Source organism: Chiroxiphia lanceolata, chromosome 1, assembly GCF_009829145.1.
Source record: "Chiroxiphia lanceolata isolate bChiLan1 chromosome 1, bChiLan1.pri, whole genome shotgun sequence".
NCBI classification, from domain to species: domain Eukaryota; kingdom Metazoa; phylum Chordata; class Aves; order Passeriformes; family Pipridae; genus Chiroxiphia; species Chiroxiphia lanceolata.
Genome location: NC_045637.1, coordinates 140,650,852 through 140,667,792, shown reverse-complemented (window position 1 = coordinate 140,667,792; position 16,941 = coordinate 140,650,852). Strand labels below are relative to the sequence as shown.

General features: G+C 37.7%; 1 protein-coding gene across 10 annotated transcripts in view; it reads right to left on the bottom strand.

Annotated features, from left to right (window-relative positions):
* SVIL (supervillin) overlaps positions 1-16,941 on the bottom strand; it is a 104,565-nt gene that overhangs the window by 37,272 nt on the left and 50,352 nt on the right. For 4 of the 10 annotated variants that reach the window (XM_032706188.1, XM_032706172.1, XM_032706179.1 and 1 more), the window contains exons 7-16: positions 14,671-14,754; positions 11,773-12,660; positions 11,276-11,440; positions 10,596-10,630; positions 9,463-9,524; positions 8,958-9,097; positions 8,112-8,207; positions 6,609-6,861; positions 3,464-4,034; positions 1,762-1,981 (exon numbers count right to left, since the gene is read on the bottom strand). In XM_032706188.1, coding sequence (XP_032562079.1) covers positions 1,762-1,981; positions 3,464-4,034; positions 6,609-6,861; positions 8,112-8,207; positions 8,958-9,097; positions 9,463-9,524; positions 10,596-10,630; positions 11,276-11,440; positions 11,773-12,660; positions 14,671-14,754 — 2,514 coding nt within the window. The remainder of the gene's footprint in view (positions 1-1,761; positions 1,982-3,463; positions 4,035-6,608; positions 6,862-8,111; positions 8,208-8,957; positions 9,098-9,462; positions 9,525-10,595; positions 10,631-11,275; positions 11,441-11,772; positions 12,661-14,670; positions 14,755-16,941) is intronic. The other 6 variants (XM_032706203.1, XM_032706240.1, XM_032706214.1 and 3 more) reach the window with 5 other exon arrangements.

Genomic DNA, 16,941 nt, shown 5'->3' with positions numbered 1-16,941 from the left:
CCCAAATACCATTACATGTGTGGAAAAGTTGTTCTTCCAAAAGGTGAAAGAATGTCTGACACAGCCAGAAAAATCCACTGGATGGGAAGATGAAGTTAGTAAATGTAAAAAGGAAAAAAAAAAAAAAAGTTCATCCTAAGCAAAAATGTTCTTTGATGTTTATGAATACTTGGCATCACCTACAGCCAAGAAAAAGAAAATGACTGGTTGTAGTTTTTAAATTCTGGGACAAGAAGCAGACTACTGTGGTATTTTGGAAGTCTAAAACATTTTGGTACAGTCATTTACAGATATTGTGGAATCACGATATACAAATTCCTGACAAGATAGCAGGTATTTTCTTCTGTCAGCTCTGGGACTGACTAGACAGTCTTGTAGTCCTAACAAAAGCAATTCCTGGTTGTGAGTGTGACTGACAGCCTTCTACTTCCATTCCTCAAGAGATCAACTCAGCTGAGGCATTAAAGCTAGGACTAAAGCAGCTACTAATACTTGGATCTTCCCTCCAACTTCTTTTTCCGCACCAGGATCAGAGGAGGCAAATCATTTACAACCTATAAACCAGAAGTTATGGATCTTGAACCTTGTCTGCCCAGACAACTGACATGTTTACATTAGGATTATGGGAAGAGGGGTGAAAGTTGCTTTAAACAAAACAACAGTAAACTGAAAAAGATAAGCACATCCTTCAGAAGGGCACTAAGACTGCACAGCTGCTGTAGCTGCCCCTGCACCACCTTTGTGTAAGGGGGAAAACAGGGAGTGGGGATGCTTTTTAAATGTGGATGACTCACATACCTCCTGGAAATACATGAATTTAAGAAGTGTACTTCAGAATAATTTGTAAAATTTTAAAAAAATGGTTGAGTTCCTAATATCATACCCACCTCACCAAGTGAGGGAATACTTTTACAGACTGAACGTTTAATCAAGCAGCTATTTTTATTTATTGGTTCTGCTTTCACTGCAGAAAAACTGAAGTAAAAATAGGCCTATCTGTCAACCTGAAGCAGTCATAATTTTACTCACTGGACTGCTACAAATTTGGGATTGAATTTATATTCTCAAAGTTTTAACTAAATCAGAAAAACTTTTAGAAGTACTACAGTAGCTATTTAAGGTCCAGCGCTGAACTCCTACTGTCTGCACAAGCACAGGACGCTTAACATTTTGTTTCAGATCAGAATGATCTTGGGTTGGAAAAAGTATTTCTAATATTCCTACAAACCTGTCTAAATTACTATCCTTTTAAAAATCCCTACAGTAAGTTCTTGGAAGTCAAAATGGCAACCATGTATTTCTGAAGAAGAGGGGGCAATATCACAGAGTCTGTCCCTGACTCCCTGTACTCAGTTTAGTTAAGAGACCCACACAGACCAAAAAGAAATGGTTATTTAAAAAACCAGAATCACATTATAGGTGTTGTAACTGAAAGCAGAACCTGGGGAAGTAGATTAAGTGTATGAGTACAAATGTATTTTTTACAACTTTAATTTTCTGACATAGTTATTGGTTATTCAGGTAGCTCTTTCAAAATCAGGTTTTTATGTTCTCTTAAATGGTAATTCTCATTCACCATCACCTGCTTTATAAGGATGTCAGGCAGATTAGCTGCATGTTTCTGCTGTTAGTAATAATAAAGCCTAATAATCACTACTTAGGTTTTTCAGAAACAGTTTTAAAGCTTCTTTTTATACCATCATCAGTCTAATAACTGTATTTACAGAGATCATTAAAAAAAAAAAAGTGAAATTTAAGTACCTTTCCTTAATTGACATCGTTTTGCTGGAATTATCAAGGACATCCTCAGTTGTTTGTGCTTTGCTCTCTCCAATGGAAAACATCTCACAGGAATTCTTATAAAATTTGCCTTCCAATTGCTCAGAGAGCTCCTGCAGTCTACAGGATGCCGCAGCTGCAGTTTGTGAAACCGTCCTCATTGCTGATGTGCTGGTGAGTTCAGAAGCAGGCTCAGCGTGGTCTGCCCATTCAAAAGAGAAGTGCTGCATTAGACTTAGTTCTATACTCAAAGATACTTCACATTACTAACACTGAAGCAGCAGATGTTGTTTTAAACGTTCATATCACATACTCTATTAACAGGGAAAAAATTCTGGCTGAGCTAAATTAAAAAAGATTACTCGTGAAGTATTATTTGCTGCAGAGACTGGCTGTTTCTGACTGATGTTCACATGAAGCCACAGAATATCATGTTCAACACACAGTTCTGAACTTCATATGGATGAGGCACAAACTGCTGCTCCCATCATCACACCAGCAGGAAAACAAATGGAGAAATAAAAGTGAGAGGGAACAAAGAGCAAGGGAAGAGAAGCAGACAAAATTTAAACAAGAGATTAACTTATTGGTAAAGCAGTTTAATGCATAATAAGTAGCCTACTAGGAGGACATTTAATAAATAGAGGCATTACTTTCTGGGAGGGTGTTGGGGTTTCTTTGGGTTTGTTTCTTCAAGTAGCAATTGAACCACAGGAAAAACCATCTTGATGAAAGATAAATGCACCATTACAGTTATCCTTAAAGAAATATAAGCAATCTTCATTTTTCTTCTTGAAATTTTATAAGCACAGCATCCCTCTGATACATGACTACTCCTGTTTTATCCCAGTCTCCATCTCCCCTGCAGTCATCAAAAGCTAACTGGATAGAATGGATACTGCTTTTGAGGAATACAGGCAGAACTATACCATCCACTCCATGCCTGTGTGAAGACCATTAAATTTAAAATAAATTAACTTCACAAGACGAAGACAAAAATGCTTTCAGTGCTACAGGGTACTGTGGTCCTGTCACCCATCATAATAAACCACAAACGCTATACAACATCCTTCTAAATTCAACAGAATAGAAGACTTTGTGCAATGATCAAATCCACTGATTGTTTCCAAAATCCTTTATTTAAAGATGGGCAAGCTTACTTTTTAAGTTTAAATTATGCTGTGCATATAGAAATGGAATTGCTCTGAGAATTTCTTGGTTTGTATTTGTCACCACACTAAAAAGAAAATAATATTAATTTTGCAAATTTAATTCTCTGAAAATTATCTGCTACTAGCTATGTATGCATATATGTAGTGAATTCATAACTATATATGCACAATAAGGCAAAAATTAAGGGCAAGTACTTGATCCAGAGCAGCAAGTTTAGTTTGTTCAGTATTTTGGAGTGCAGGGGCAAGGGCAAAAGAAAGGATAAATCTTAGCTTCAGCATATAATACCGCTTCTTTCAAAGTAAGAAAATCTGAATAAAATTGAGTCATCTTTAAAGACTGAAGAAGTGAAAGAATAAAAAAATAAAAACTGTATTTGCAAAACTTAAGACTTCACAGGTATTTCTCTGCTTTTAAGCAGCGTTAAAAAAAGAAAACATAACCAGCATTGATAAAGCTTGAAACACCATTTGCTGAATGAGACTACACCAACAGCAAGTATATACTGCACCTCTTTGCCAAGTCTTGCTTTTCATAACACTTTCAAAATCCATCTTTTCTTCAAAGGACTGACCTTCTTTGACTTCCCATTTACCTTGCATGCCAGTATTAATTTCCTTCTGTTCAAGAGGCTGAAAAAGTCCTTGTGAACTAAACAGTTCCAAGCTGCCCTTCCTCAGGAAGCTATATGTTGTCTCTTTATGGCGGTCTCCTGTTTTTTCAGGAACAGGATGTGTGGTTTCTTCCTCAAAGGAACTGTATTTTGTAATTTCATTAGCTTCATGTGCTAGAAACCTCTTCCTCTCTTCTTCATGTTTCTTTGATCCTCTTCTGCTTTCTAGTGCTTCCACCGAGGGCTGCCACTGTTCTGACTTCTGTGTGCGTTTTCCTGATGAGTCCAAGTTTTCTGCTGAAGAGTGGAACCTCAAATCAGCTCTAGCAGCAGCACTAACACTCCCATCACTAGCTGGCTTCATGTGCAGGTCTCCAGCAAACAACGGAGCAAGGGCAGATGCCATCGTTGAAACTGATGTTGCAATTGCAGTTGACAGGGGAGTGATTTTTCCACTTTCATTTTGTACCTATGAGGAAAAAAAAACAACCAAAGAACACAAATAGGACTTAAAATCTTTGAAGTTATCAATTCCAAAAACCAGTCTAGTCATGTCAGTTCTTCAGAGGTATTATTCCGTATAAATATAGTGCTCTATCAGTATAGACTAGAAACAGATAAGGAAAACAGCAATGCCCCTATAATTTGGCTGCAGATGGATAATTCTCTCCAAGTCAAAAATGACTGCACGTGAACAGCAACATCTTTAGTAATAAGGGGTGTATGTGTAGCATGCAACTTGACATTGTGTCAGCGTTCCATGGAAAGGCTCACACTGGCACGGGACTGGGGGGGAAAATTAGTTCAGGTTCCAGATGCTGGATGACATGCCATGTGCCCAGGCTAATCAACTCGGCATCTCAGCAGGACTAATTAGCTTTGGCACAGCTCTGCTCTTACACAGTTCTGCAGCTTCCAGCTCTAGAGCCTGCTCAGCGCCAGAGACAGACTGCTCCGTGCTGTCCCACACAGGACAGACATTCCTGATGCTTCAGCCACATAAATCACCCTCAAGCAGGACTTTTTCAAGTATAAATATTGGCTGTCATGAGCAAAGTATTTGAATCTAAGAAGTATATTAAAAATACCTCCAAATTTGCTTTGACAGTCTCCACAGTGGAAAAATAATCTTTTCTACTCTTTAGCACAATGATTTTATAAAGTTTTTCTAGATACAGTTAAGATGGATTTTTTTTTTCTGAAAGGCAGAGCTTAGCTTTACCTTCTTCAAAGGATACAAAAACTATGAAAGAGAGTGACAAACATGCCTCATACACATCAGATTTTTTTTTTATTATTTTCTTAAACTGCAGAGCTAGTGAACAGCATGCAAAAGTTATAGACAAGATCACACCAGCAGGAGGAAATCAGCTCAGAATGTAAAATGTGCATGCAGATTCCATAAAGCGTGGACAACACAATCATTAATTAAGCAAACTGGAAAACAGAGCAAAGACAACTATGTTAGGTCAAAGAGTCCAAAGAAAGATTAAGAAAATAGTTACCAGTTTATTTTTTTTCCATTGCATCTATCAGAATTAGAAATTTAGAGGAGATCAGAAAAGTACTTCAGCTTTAATTACAAGATAGCTATATTTTTAATTATGCATTTTGGGAAAGTAACCTCTAGTAACCTATTTTGATAGGTTTCTTCCTAGAAAAACCATACCTGCATCTCAAAACATCCCAACACTCAAAATGAATAGTTCACTATACGAAGTCTTTTTGAAAATACACTCTCACTGAACTTGTTTCAGAGTCAACTCTGGTTTCTTTTACTAGGTTCAGAAAGAGATGACAAAACATGCTTCCTCTGAGTTTCCTTGCTTGCAGAGCAAGTTTTTTTCTTTAAAAGTCTGACAAAGTAATGTGACTGTCACTTCTTTCCCATCTGCTTCAGCCCTTTTCTGTTGATCACCTTCCTGGGCCAGAAACAAGTTAGTGACACAGTCATTTAAGAGGTCAGGCTGTGACAGTGATTGGCACATGGAAAGTGGATGGAAAAAGGACTATATATGGTCTGGAAATCTTCCTAAAATAAATCTGTCAAAACACTTATTACTACTTTAAGTGTGAGCAAAATAGGTGTAAAGTACAATTATGTATCTGTACAGCTTTACACCAATCAGTTTAGAGGAATCCTCCCTTCCCACTATTCTATTATTATAATATGGAAAACATACAATCATGGATGAAGCATATAGAAAGAGAACTCAGATTGATCCAAATCCCTAGAAATACGACATGCATAGGAGTTGTGCTTCACTGTTAAAGTGATTTCTTTTGAAGCTGTAATGCTAAGGGACTGATGTTTCTGCTATTGTGATCAGCTCTGAAAGACCACTGCTGGGCCACCTTATGCTCAGGCTTCACTAAAAAGGCATTCCTTTGCAGTTCCAATTATATGAAGGATTCCAGAACAGGAAGCCCAATTCCATTGCACACATTAAATAATTGCTTTTTGACCATGACTTTTTGAATTTCAAAAGTATTCAGCTTTTAGAGAAAAAAATTAGGATGAAAATCAGTGCCCCCTCCCAGAGGAAAATGACAGAATATGTCCTGACTAATAACAGAAATATATAGTGCTTTCAGGAATGGGCCTGAAAGTTGCACATTACAAAGCTCCAAAATTCCCTGAAAATACACGATGACGTGTGTCACAGTTTTTACCCCTTTGATCATGAATTTACTTTTAGAAGACAAGTAATATCTACCAGAAAAGACACACACTGTGAAAGGTACAGCATGCACCGAACAGAAAGATGATATACACTTGAATTACTTTAAAAAAGAAGAAAACCACTCCAACAAAGTTAAACACTTTGGGGATGTTGTTCCTCAATGTCAGAAGTCTGCTTCCCGACAAGCTCTTTCCTCAGTGTGTAGCTCAAAGCAAAGGAAAGGCCAGCTGTTACAGCATCTTACACTGAAGCTGTTTTCTCAAAAAACAAAACAAAACAAAACAAAAAAACCAACCAACAAACAAACAAACCCAAAACAAAATCAAAAACAAATGCAAAAGAGCTAAGATGGCACTTACCTGCTCAACTTCTCCAAGAGTGACCGGCTGAGTCTGGTAACGAGCATTCATTCTTCTGTGCCTCAGATCTCCTCGATTCCTTGTGGAGATGGCCCTGGATACTGGTTGAGACAGTTTATTAAACAAAGCCATCTTTTCTGCCAAACTTAAGGTGGAAGAATCTGGTTCATCAGACTGATCTTGCCCCATTGCCTCTTTGGCTGCTCTTATCTCCTCTTTAGCTAAAATTTTTTGTTGTGCTGATGCCTGCAAGCTGAAGAAACAGAACTAGAAATTAGTTTTGAAGAAGCCACTATGCAGTTTTAAAATCTCAACCTGATAGAAGCAGAAGAACTGCATGTGAAGCACAATAGCCAATGTAATATAGCAGCCTAAGTGGGTTTGCAGTGGTTCAACATTGGCATGATGGATTCTAATTCAACAGCTGGAGATTTAAAAAAAAGTTAAATTTTCATTCAAAAATTCATTTGATTAGGACACAACATTTTTTTTTAAAAGGGGAACTTCAAGACTGAAGAGAGATTTTTCAGACAATCTCTTTATACAGAATACGGAGCTATGGAGAGACATTTAAAATGCCTGCTGTAGAACAAATACAGGTCCTACAGTGCAACTTATGTAAAGTTCAATTTTATTGAAAGTAACTTGTGGACCATATATGATCAAAACATTTAAAAGACAGACTTAAACTCCAAGTTAGTGCTGCTTTTAGGTTAGCATAAATTGCAATGCCTCTTATAATTTGAAGTGGAACAGAATTCAGACTGTCTTTTGTTTCGAGTTATCTGGGGTAACTCAACAACAAAAAATAGTTTTGAAACATAGTTTGACTTTGTAGATTGTTTGACCAATGCTGAAGGCAGACAAGTTCATTCATAAAAGCTGTAATTGCATTTGTCTCTACAATAATGTATTTTATTCACCTTTACAATAAAATATTTTATTGTTCATCTTCTGCCACATTTTTGGAATTAGCAGTATTCTCTAATTTTTTTTTCCTGTCATGGTCTCTGCTAAAATTCTCTCATTCAGAACAGGCAACAGTATTCTGCAACTTTACCTATAGGTGGTGCAATTTCTTCTATTTCCTTTAATTTTGCAAGCTAAAAAAATATATATGTAGAGACAGACAAAGGACGTACTCCTTGTGAAATCAAGCACTCAGCTTTGCTATTTTCATCTGAGGATGACATTACCATATAAAAAAAATTACAAGAGCAAAGAGAGTTCTGCTGGGTTTGCTCACATGCAAATTAATTTCTTTCACAAAGACGACTATGCTTCTAGAGTGGGTAAGTGTGGTTAGAAGGGTCCTGAAAACAGATGCTTGACCAAAAAAAAGCTGCATTGCTTTATCATGCAAACATAAATGACCAATGTTTTAAATATTCTTGAAATGAGTATTGACTTGACACATTGAAAAGGCATTCAAGACTTTAAAGATGCATCTGCTATTGAAGAATCTTGTGCTCCATGTAACATGCATGTTTACCCCCCCAGTACCTGGTAGGTTGTACAGTGCTCTTAACTACAGTGGGACTAGGTACTCTTGTCACTACTGTGTGGGTATTCACAGAACGTGAAGCAGGGGTAGTTTCACTTTAAAGAATTGCCAAGGAGGGAAAATTCACAGGGAGAGAGAAGAAAAAAGCATTAAGAAAAGCAATACATAAAGTGTTAACTACAGAAAAGACCAAAACAAAACAGAAAAAAACCAAACAGCAGTGATTTTTAATTAACTGAATTATCTGCTGCAACATTTTCAAAATAGTTTCAAATACTTTGAAAGAACCAAAAACCTAGAAGAGCAAACATACTGTCTCTTGAACTTATTCATTACCCATAGTGTAAGCTACCTTTTAGCAGACCATTAGGTGAACATCCAATCCCCTTTGTTTAATTTTCCCCAAAAATGATTTTCCCTTATTCAGGAAAACGTCATGATATATGACGGGAGTGGAAGAAATGCATTTCCAAAAAGTACATTTGAGATTTCAGAATGTAAAAGGTTTTCCTCAATACATATACATTCCATAAGAAATTGAGCAGATTTCCCTCAGTGCAAAGTATCTTTTTCATTTGAGTTATGAAACAATGCTATGATTAATCTCGTTTACCTAATCCACAGGTTCCTAAACTTTCTGCCAAATTACAGTTCATATAAGTTATGCTTTACTAGTCCCTCTACATTTAAAAAGGAATTTCAATATAGTTTCCCCTGTGGTTGTCAAGGCCCTTAACAATAAATGTTTTCCTTGCTACAAAGTTATAAGCACCACAGACATGGAACTTATTCCCAGATTTGAAAGCAGGAGCCAGAGTTAGAGCCAACACATGCACAAGACTTACGTAGCTGCAATGACCACCTCCTCACTGGTGATTGGTTGTGTGTGAGATCTATCCTGCAAACGCCGCAGTCTTCTCTCTACTGCTGAACTTCTTGTAGGTGGTTTAGGAATATTTTTCATTTCAAATGATTTTTCCATTTCCTAAGAGGACATACGTTACATTTAAGCCACGGACGAAAAGTTCTAAAACAGTACTTTCTTTTCAGCTTTCTTGCATGCAGAGCAGTAAAGTTCCCAAGTGCCCATCTTTGAATTAAAAGCAGGATGCAATTGCACAGTATGCATCGTGGAATTAAGACTAACTACACACCTCTCTCTAAATGACAAGAAGGCTTTAGAGCAACAGGTCTACTGTGTAGGCAGGGAATAAAGTAAGAAAAAAAAAGTTATGTAGCTTGGGCATGGTTAACTGCATTATACTTCATTTTAATGTACTTTGGGTTCCTTCAGCATCTTGTATATGAGATGTTTAATTCAGTCTTTTATTTAGAAAATGCAGTACTTACTCTAAAAAGCAGCCTCTTTGCAGCCACGCTTAGTTTGGCTCGGTCGTCCAATTTTTCTTCATCTACACAAAGGAAGAAAAAAAAGATGTTGAACATAGTGAATAAAGCTCATATTAAATACATTTTTTTTAATAAATGATTACAAACCAGCAAATAAGCTGGCTGTTCCTCCCATTTAACAAAAGACTTATCATGTTGTGTAAAGTTGTGTAAACTTTATCTGTTTTTACATGTACTGCATTAGAGGAAAATTCTTGAAATGATTTGAAAAGACTTGTCTTCAGGACAGTTCATGTCCTTTCAAGTTAACCAAACAAACTTCTATGAATAATCAAACTTATTGTATCAGTCTATAATAACACATGGACTAAGAAAATAATTACACTTAAAGACTGTCTTAAGGGTCAGTGAACAGTATTGAACATCTATTTTATACTAACTGATTATTCTGATTACCATCTCGTGTCCCCATTTCTCAGAGGCTCAACTGGTATCCTTAGGAGCTGAAATCAGCATCCTCCAGGATCCAAGAGCCAGTATCTCAAAGCTGCAGAGAATATCAGCTTTCAAATAGCATAAGGCATTAAATCTAAGTTTAGCTACTCATGAGATTACCAACCTAATTTATGCCAGACTTGCCAAGGGTGACAAGAGGGAAAGAGAAGCAAGATGGCAGACCGAATTCTGTAATTTACTAACCTGCATTTGGCAACTTCCTTAGCCAGAAAACAAGTTAGCAACATCAGTTCCTCTTTATACTAAAGGCTTTTTTTAGTTATTAGTCCTAGACCACTGATTAAAATTGAATGATGATTAAAATTTTTTTCCCAACAACTAGGTTATTTATTGTCTAAATTAGGAAAAAAAAACAATCCCAACTATGTTGAAAAGTGTCAAGCCATTCCTCCTCTGACTCCCATATGAAATTTGGTATCCATAGACAGACTTGTGGCCCTAAATGAATTTGAAATCAAGCCTGTAGCAGACATGGCCCAAAGAAAATTGGTACTTCAAACACATTAAAGATAGTTATTTTCAAGTGTATTTTGTTTGCATTATCAAAAAGTTCTTCAGTTAAAACAAAAAATACATTTGCTCCCATTTCTTCCTTAGAAAACAGTACAGTAACCTACCTTCAGCAGTTGGTATTTCTGCACTGAAAATTGACCTAGTGAAAAATTATCAAACAGAAAAAAGTTAGTTTGAAACAAGACGTCAAAAATGTAATTCAAATTCGGTCTGAAGTAGTAGGACCTCAAAAGTCTTAAGAATGGCAGAATTTATCTATTTTTCAAGTTTCAACAGTGTCCACTTGGGAACATCCTTTAATAAAGCATAAAGGCAAGCAACTGCAAGCAAACCTAAATACAGTGAAGGAAAATGATTTCTAGTTCATTTTGCAGAAGATAAAAGTCTAAGATTTGCTGCCAGCTCTTTTAACATAAAATAGGTTGCTTTGGTAGTTTACAAAAAGAGTAAATGATAAAGCAGAATAGATGGAAACTCTCCATATAAAACCAAAAGCATTTATTAGACAGAACCAGACAGCTACAGTACTTTATGATGATTCACTGTTCACCATTATGATGATTCACTGTTCACCATTTTACATGGAAGGAATTTGCAACAAATTGGTTTTGTCAGGGGTGTTTTGGGTTTCATTTTATAAAAAGCTATAACAAATATTGGGTTGTTTTTAAAGAAAAACAATAACCTTGCAAAATGTTTGTGCTAATAAATAAACAAATCTTTTCACAAGCTTGTTCATGTCTACCTGCACTAGAATGCTACACAGAGCTACATACGTGCCTACCTATCTGTCTCCTTTCGTTCTGCTGATGTTATAGGTTGAGTTTTAAACCTCTCAGATGTCTTTCTATTTTCACCAGGAGTAAAATAGCGCCTCGCCTTTCGTGGCCCACGGTCACCATTGGCAGACACAGTACTACCTGCCGTTGACATCTCAGACCGAGATTCACTTTCAGATCGCACGACAGAGAGCGCATAGGAAAGAAAACAGGAGAGAGAAGTAAAGCATAGATGTAAGCATCTCAACAATTCACTGGAGACCACTCTGCATGCTCCTCTGGTAACATGCACAGACGTACACATTCCAGCTACCCCACATCACAACTTGCACTAGCAAGCAGAAGCACAAAAGCGGGATTCAAACTTTCTCAGCCTCCAATACACACTGGTGAGAGCTAAGCTGTGTGCTTTAAGTGCTGAACACAACTGCTGTTGAGTGTGTGTAATTTTTGCCAAGGACGTGCAAGTTTCACACGAAAATACGACTGAAATGTCACCTACAGTTCTGTTTTCTTGTTGGCATTAGCACTCTCCAGAAAGACATTACGGAGCTGGGCAACAGAGACTTTCGTGTCAACCATGCCAATCTCACCGTTTGGTGGATTTGCTTCCATGCTGTCCTTATTTTTAAAAGCTTCTAGCTTAGGAGTCACAGTATAGTCAGACATTGAGCGAGTCAGGACCTTGTGCTTTGTTGTTGACACTTTCCAAACAGGAGCCTTTGCTTTGGCAGGCTGCAATACAGATCCACTCTGTATGTACATAACAGCTTCGCTCCTTTCTACGTTCTCAGGGGGCTTAAACTGCTGCTCGGGGGCCTGCCTCTTATTGCACTCCAACTCTCTCTGAACTTCTGAGTTAACTTTCGGCTTGCTTGCAAAGGAGGAACTCCCCACAGGGGTATCTAATTCTCCTCCTCCGAAGAGGCCCTCATGGTTCTTCCCTTGCTTGCGAATCTCAGATGGCAAAATTGGTCTTCTGCCTTTGGAAGCCTGATCACCCTCCAAGGAATCTTCTTCATCAGGTTTTGTTCCATAACAGGGTGCTTCTTTCTTTTCACCCTCTGATGCAGTGGCTGCTGATGATTTTGTTATGAGGCTAACACTGTCTGGTGGGAGGAGGCTGCCAGCAGGGATGTTTTCTGGTTCTTCTGCTGCCATCAGCTGAGCTGTGTGAGCAATGCCAGCAGGCTGAATATAGCCATGTATTGGTTGGCGGACGGAACTGACGGGCTGATTTATGACCCTATCAAAGGCAGACGTTTCTGTCTGAAGAGGCATGTAGTGGGCTGGAACTGGATGGGATTTTCTCTGAGATACTGTGTCTGTGACAAGTTCAGGGCTTCCACGAGCACTTTCCTCTTTCACCAATTTCTCTCTAACTTTTACTCTTTAAGAAAGAAAAAGGATTAAAGCTGTGAACAGCAATACCCAATCTGGAAAGGAACACAGACACCTACTGAGGGTACAGACAGCAACATTGTATTAAAATAAAAAACAATCAACACATAAAAGAAAGCAATCTTATGATGCAACCCCTTCCTCCCCACAAATCTTAGCAGTAATATTGCTCGAAAACACTCGAGGGATTCACAGGCTCTCGAACATGCATGACTCCTGAGAAGGTAACTGTGCAAGCTCTGAAAACATACAGCATGTTCCCATGAGATCACAACTGTGTCTGTCAAATAGCACATACCAATAGTCTCAAACAAACAAGATGATCAAAACTGCATTTTATATTAACAAAGTGTTGGGTTCAGCCGGAAATTGCAAATTCTGCTGGCAATCATGTATGAAGTCAGATTTTTGAAGATGCCTAAACACTGGGAAGCTTATGTCATATCAAGATGTTGCTGCATTGGAAAAAGATATGAAAAATATCTTATCTCCATCCAGTCTTTCAGATGGTTTGCCAGAGACTGGTTTACCTGTGCTTTTGTGTATCATATAGGACACCCGAAATGTTACATGTAGTGTAACCTATTTCAGTAAGCAAGAAAAAATGTTGAAAGGGTAAGCCTTAAAGCCCAAAGTGAAACTATGGCATGGCTGTTGCTCTTCAGAGAGCTTGCAGGGAAGAAAGGGATTTAGAAACCAAAACAGGCTTTCTATTTAAAAAGGTTTCATTACGTTCTAACATGCAAAAACTTACAGAAATGTTCCCAAAAGTTACCTTCAGTGTCTTTTCTAGAAACACCTCTGGACTTGTGTAATATCCATGCAAAACAGAGTCATATTTCACGTTTAGAAACTGACTGCAACAGCACAAGGGAAGGCAAGCACGTGCAGCCAGAGGCAGCCTTTGCTCTGTGACTGTCACTGCAGGGCAGCTCTCCAGCAGTTTTACAGCCTCGCCAAGAGCTCAGACAGCTTACAGGGCGGCGGCGTTCGTAGATAACGCACACACAGTATTAAAAATGAAAGCCCTGTACTTCCTCCCCTCCCAAACGGATATAAAAAATTATTTTAATTCTGAGGAAGGAGAGAAACTCAAATAAAATGGGATACTAGCTCCCTAATTGAAAGTAAGTAATCCAGCTCAAAATATGTGCAATTCTAGGCTTGCTACCAACAGACTTTTTGGAGTTTGCGTTATGAAAAAAGGAAAGTTAGGAGAAAAAGAGGCAAATTATCTAAGGGGATAATTGAGGATACCCAATCTTAAACACCAATCTTCGTAATATTTTGGTGCTTCTTACCTCTGAGGATTGATGCACTTATCAGGGAAACCCCTCAAAGTTACTTAAGCACAGGAATAGTGTAAGTCTGAAAAAGTATTTTTTTAACTATATGTACCAAGCATTCCCCAGAACATCCATGCTGGTATTAGTACTGGGTTATGAGAATTACTTTAATCAGAAACATGAAAGAGTCTTCCTACAATGTTTTTCATGGTGGGATCACTGTATGTGTTACCAAACTGGAAGAAAGCAGCTGCCTGGAGCTTTGATCAAGATCTTGCTTTACTTTTCCAATTATTATTTTGTTTTGGTTTTTTTTTACCTCTCTTGTACCATCTCTTTTGGAATTCAAGGAATTAATTGTAGGGAATGCTAAGATGGATTGGTGTATGTTATACCAATCTGCTGTTTGCAGAGTACAAAGTGGGGCCAAATAAGAGGTTATAAAATTTAGTGGAAGTCAGAATGATAGTAGCTGTGGAAGAAGCTCGAGGCATTTGTACTTCTTCATCAAAATACCAGCTGGTCATAAGTTAGAATAAAAGCAGATGCTTCAAAAAAGTTTCAACAGCTCTTTATCCACAAGAAATAACACTTTCTAACTTGCTGCTGTTAAAGGAAAATTAAAGGCAAGTGTTAAATGAATACAGAGTAAAGGGAAAGAAAGGGGAGGTTTGTAGTCTGATTGTTAGCCACACAGCTATGTTTTATGATACCTGGAGGGCCAGCTGATAAGTGAAGGTGTGTCCCCTTCCGAATCTTTCTGAAGAAACCATTCAGGTTTTGCTTTCCCTGCACTACTACAGAAAAATAGAACTTCAGGTAACTTTGAGAACTCAACACATATTCCCATTATTTCTCCTGATCCTCCCTCCCACTGCTTTTTATTGCTATCTACTCAATTGCAGAGGACTGCTCAAGAAAACAAAAGCAATGCACACTAATCAAATTCAAATGTGGTAAACTGTGAAACAAACTATCGTATTAATTCCACAGAGATCTAGAAAGTGTTCTAAACGGTAAAGATTCTGCAAAGGTAACTTTACCAAGTGTACATTGTCCAAAACTTCAGAAGTGAAAGCAACTACACCTTATTTTTGCCCTTTGCCATTGCAGGTCAGTTTGTGCAAAGACATCTGAAAAAGTTGTTAAAACCATTAATTTAATTTGTGGTTAAAGTGGTAAAGACTGCTGCATCCAAAACAAAGTAGTAACAGGAATTCAATGAAGCTAAAAATTCAGATGGCTACATCATACTTCCTAAGAAATTCTTGGGAGCATCTGGAACTCCTCTCTCCTCTTGTAATCCTGCTCACAAAAGCTTCAGGTAAAGTAAAACACGCTGCATCACTAGGTGACTTGGGAAAGGAAAAGCTTAAGAAACAAAGTGACCCCTAATTTAATCCTGACTTTATTCAGTTTCCGTTCTGGCATTGAAAGCATAAAAAGAAACAAGAACACTACAAACCTCAAAAAGCTCTGCAGGAAAGGGTGCTCACAGACTTCCTATATACAGTTTCTCAAATACTTTCCTAATGCCCACCTTCACCTAAAATTCCTCAGAAATAGTTGATCACATCAAATACTTTTAACCTTGCAAGTAGAGGCTGTCCTGCCACATTAACGTTTACAAACTCATTCCCTTAGGGTGACAAGAGTCCAGGATGCTTTCCATTACCTGGAGGTACATCTGAAAGAACTTTTCTCATTGCAGTAGAGCCATTTGGGATTAAAATCCCAAATCAAGCTCCAGATAATCTACTTCAATTTTTGTTAGTTGGTCTTTAAAGAAAAATAACTGAAAAAGGTCAAATCAACAACTGTTCTTAAGATAACAGTGTATTTGCTGCAAATAAGTTTAAATTTGAGAACTCACCTACAGTTGTCACTGTATCCAAATCAATCTTAGAACAAAGACAAACACCAAGTGTTGAAACATCTTTTGTTTTTCCAAATATTTTTCAATCCCTAATGGAACTGACCAAATCGAAGATAAAACCATTTCACAGAAGCTGCCCCAGCACCTGTAATTGCTCTGAAGCAAGGGAACTTCCTTCTCCTCTCTTAATGTGTACTTTGGCACATTTTTATAGTGGGCATGGCCCAAGCAGCAATTATTTGTACTTGATCATTCATCCTTTGAAGAGTGCAGTCAGAGGAACGCAAGCCACATTTTGAATTTAATCAGCCATTTCAGCAGCCAAATGCAGGCAATGTCAAATGATACCTTCTCAGCACTTTGTTGTCTTCTCAGTGATGGGTAACAGGATTAATTATTAAATCTTCTTAGGACTGAAGGCACAAAGCCTTCAGATGTATTCTAAAGCAAGCTGCATTTGTTTTCCAATTTGAACTCAAGAAATTTAAATTTAACAAAAAAAAAAAATTGCAGCCTATATAATATGGAACTGACTTCAGAACAGCAGGCTCCTGAAAAACTGGAGTTAGCCCTTGTGCAAATAGCCTTATAGAACAGCACCATACAGTAACTTCAAATGGACTGCATGGAAACAGATGATGACTTCTTTACCATACAGAAACAGGGACAAGAGTTTCCAAGAGGTTATTGTTACATCTCAATAACACACCAGTGTGTACACACTGGCACTGGAAATGTCAGGGGTATTAAAGAACAAACTCTTGGCAACTCAACCTTTAAAATACCACCTATTGCCTATATGTGTGTCCAAACAAGGGACCAATCCTAGGTTTAAGCTCCTGGCTGCTGTAAGTGCTACACCATATCTTGACGGGTGCAGATGATTTTCTTCAAAAGATAAAAATGACAGTAATTATGGGAAACTTGTTTTATGCAAATACTGACCAAAGCCTCATCCCAGAAAGAATCTGAAATTAGAGATAATGGAGTCAGCAATTTGTACTAAGTTATTACTTATTCACAGAATAGTCTGGGTTGGACAGGACCTTTAAAGGTCATTTAGTCCACATTACTCAGAGTCTCATCAAACATCACCTTGAATGTTTTC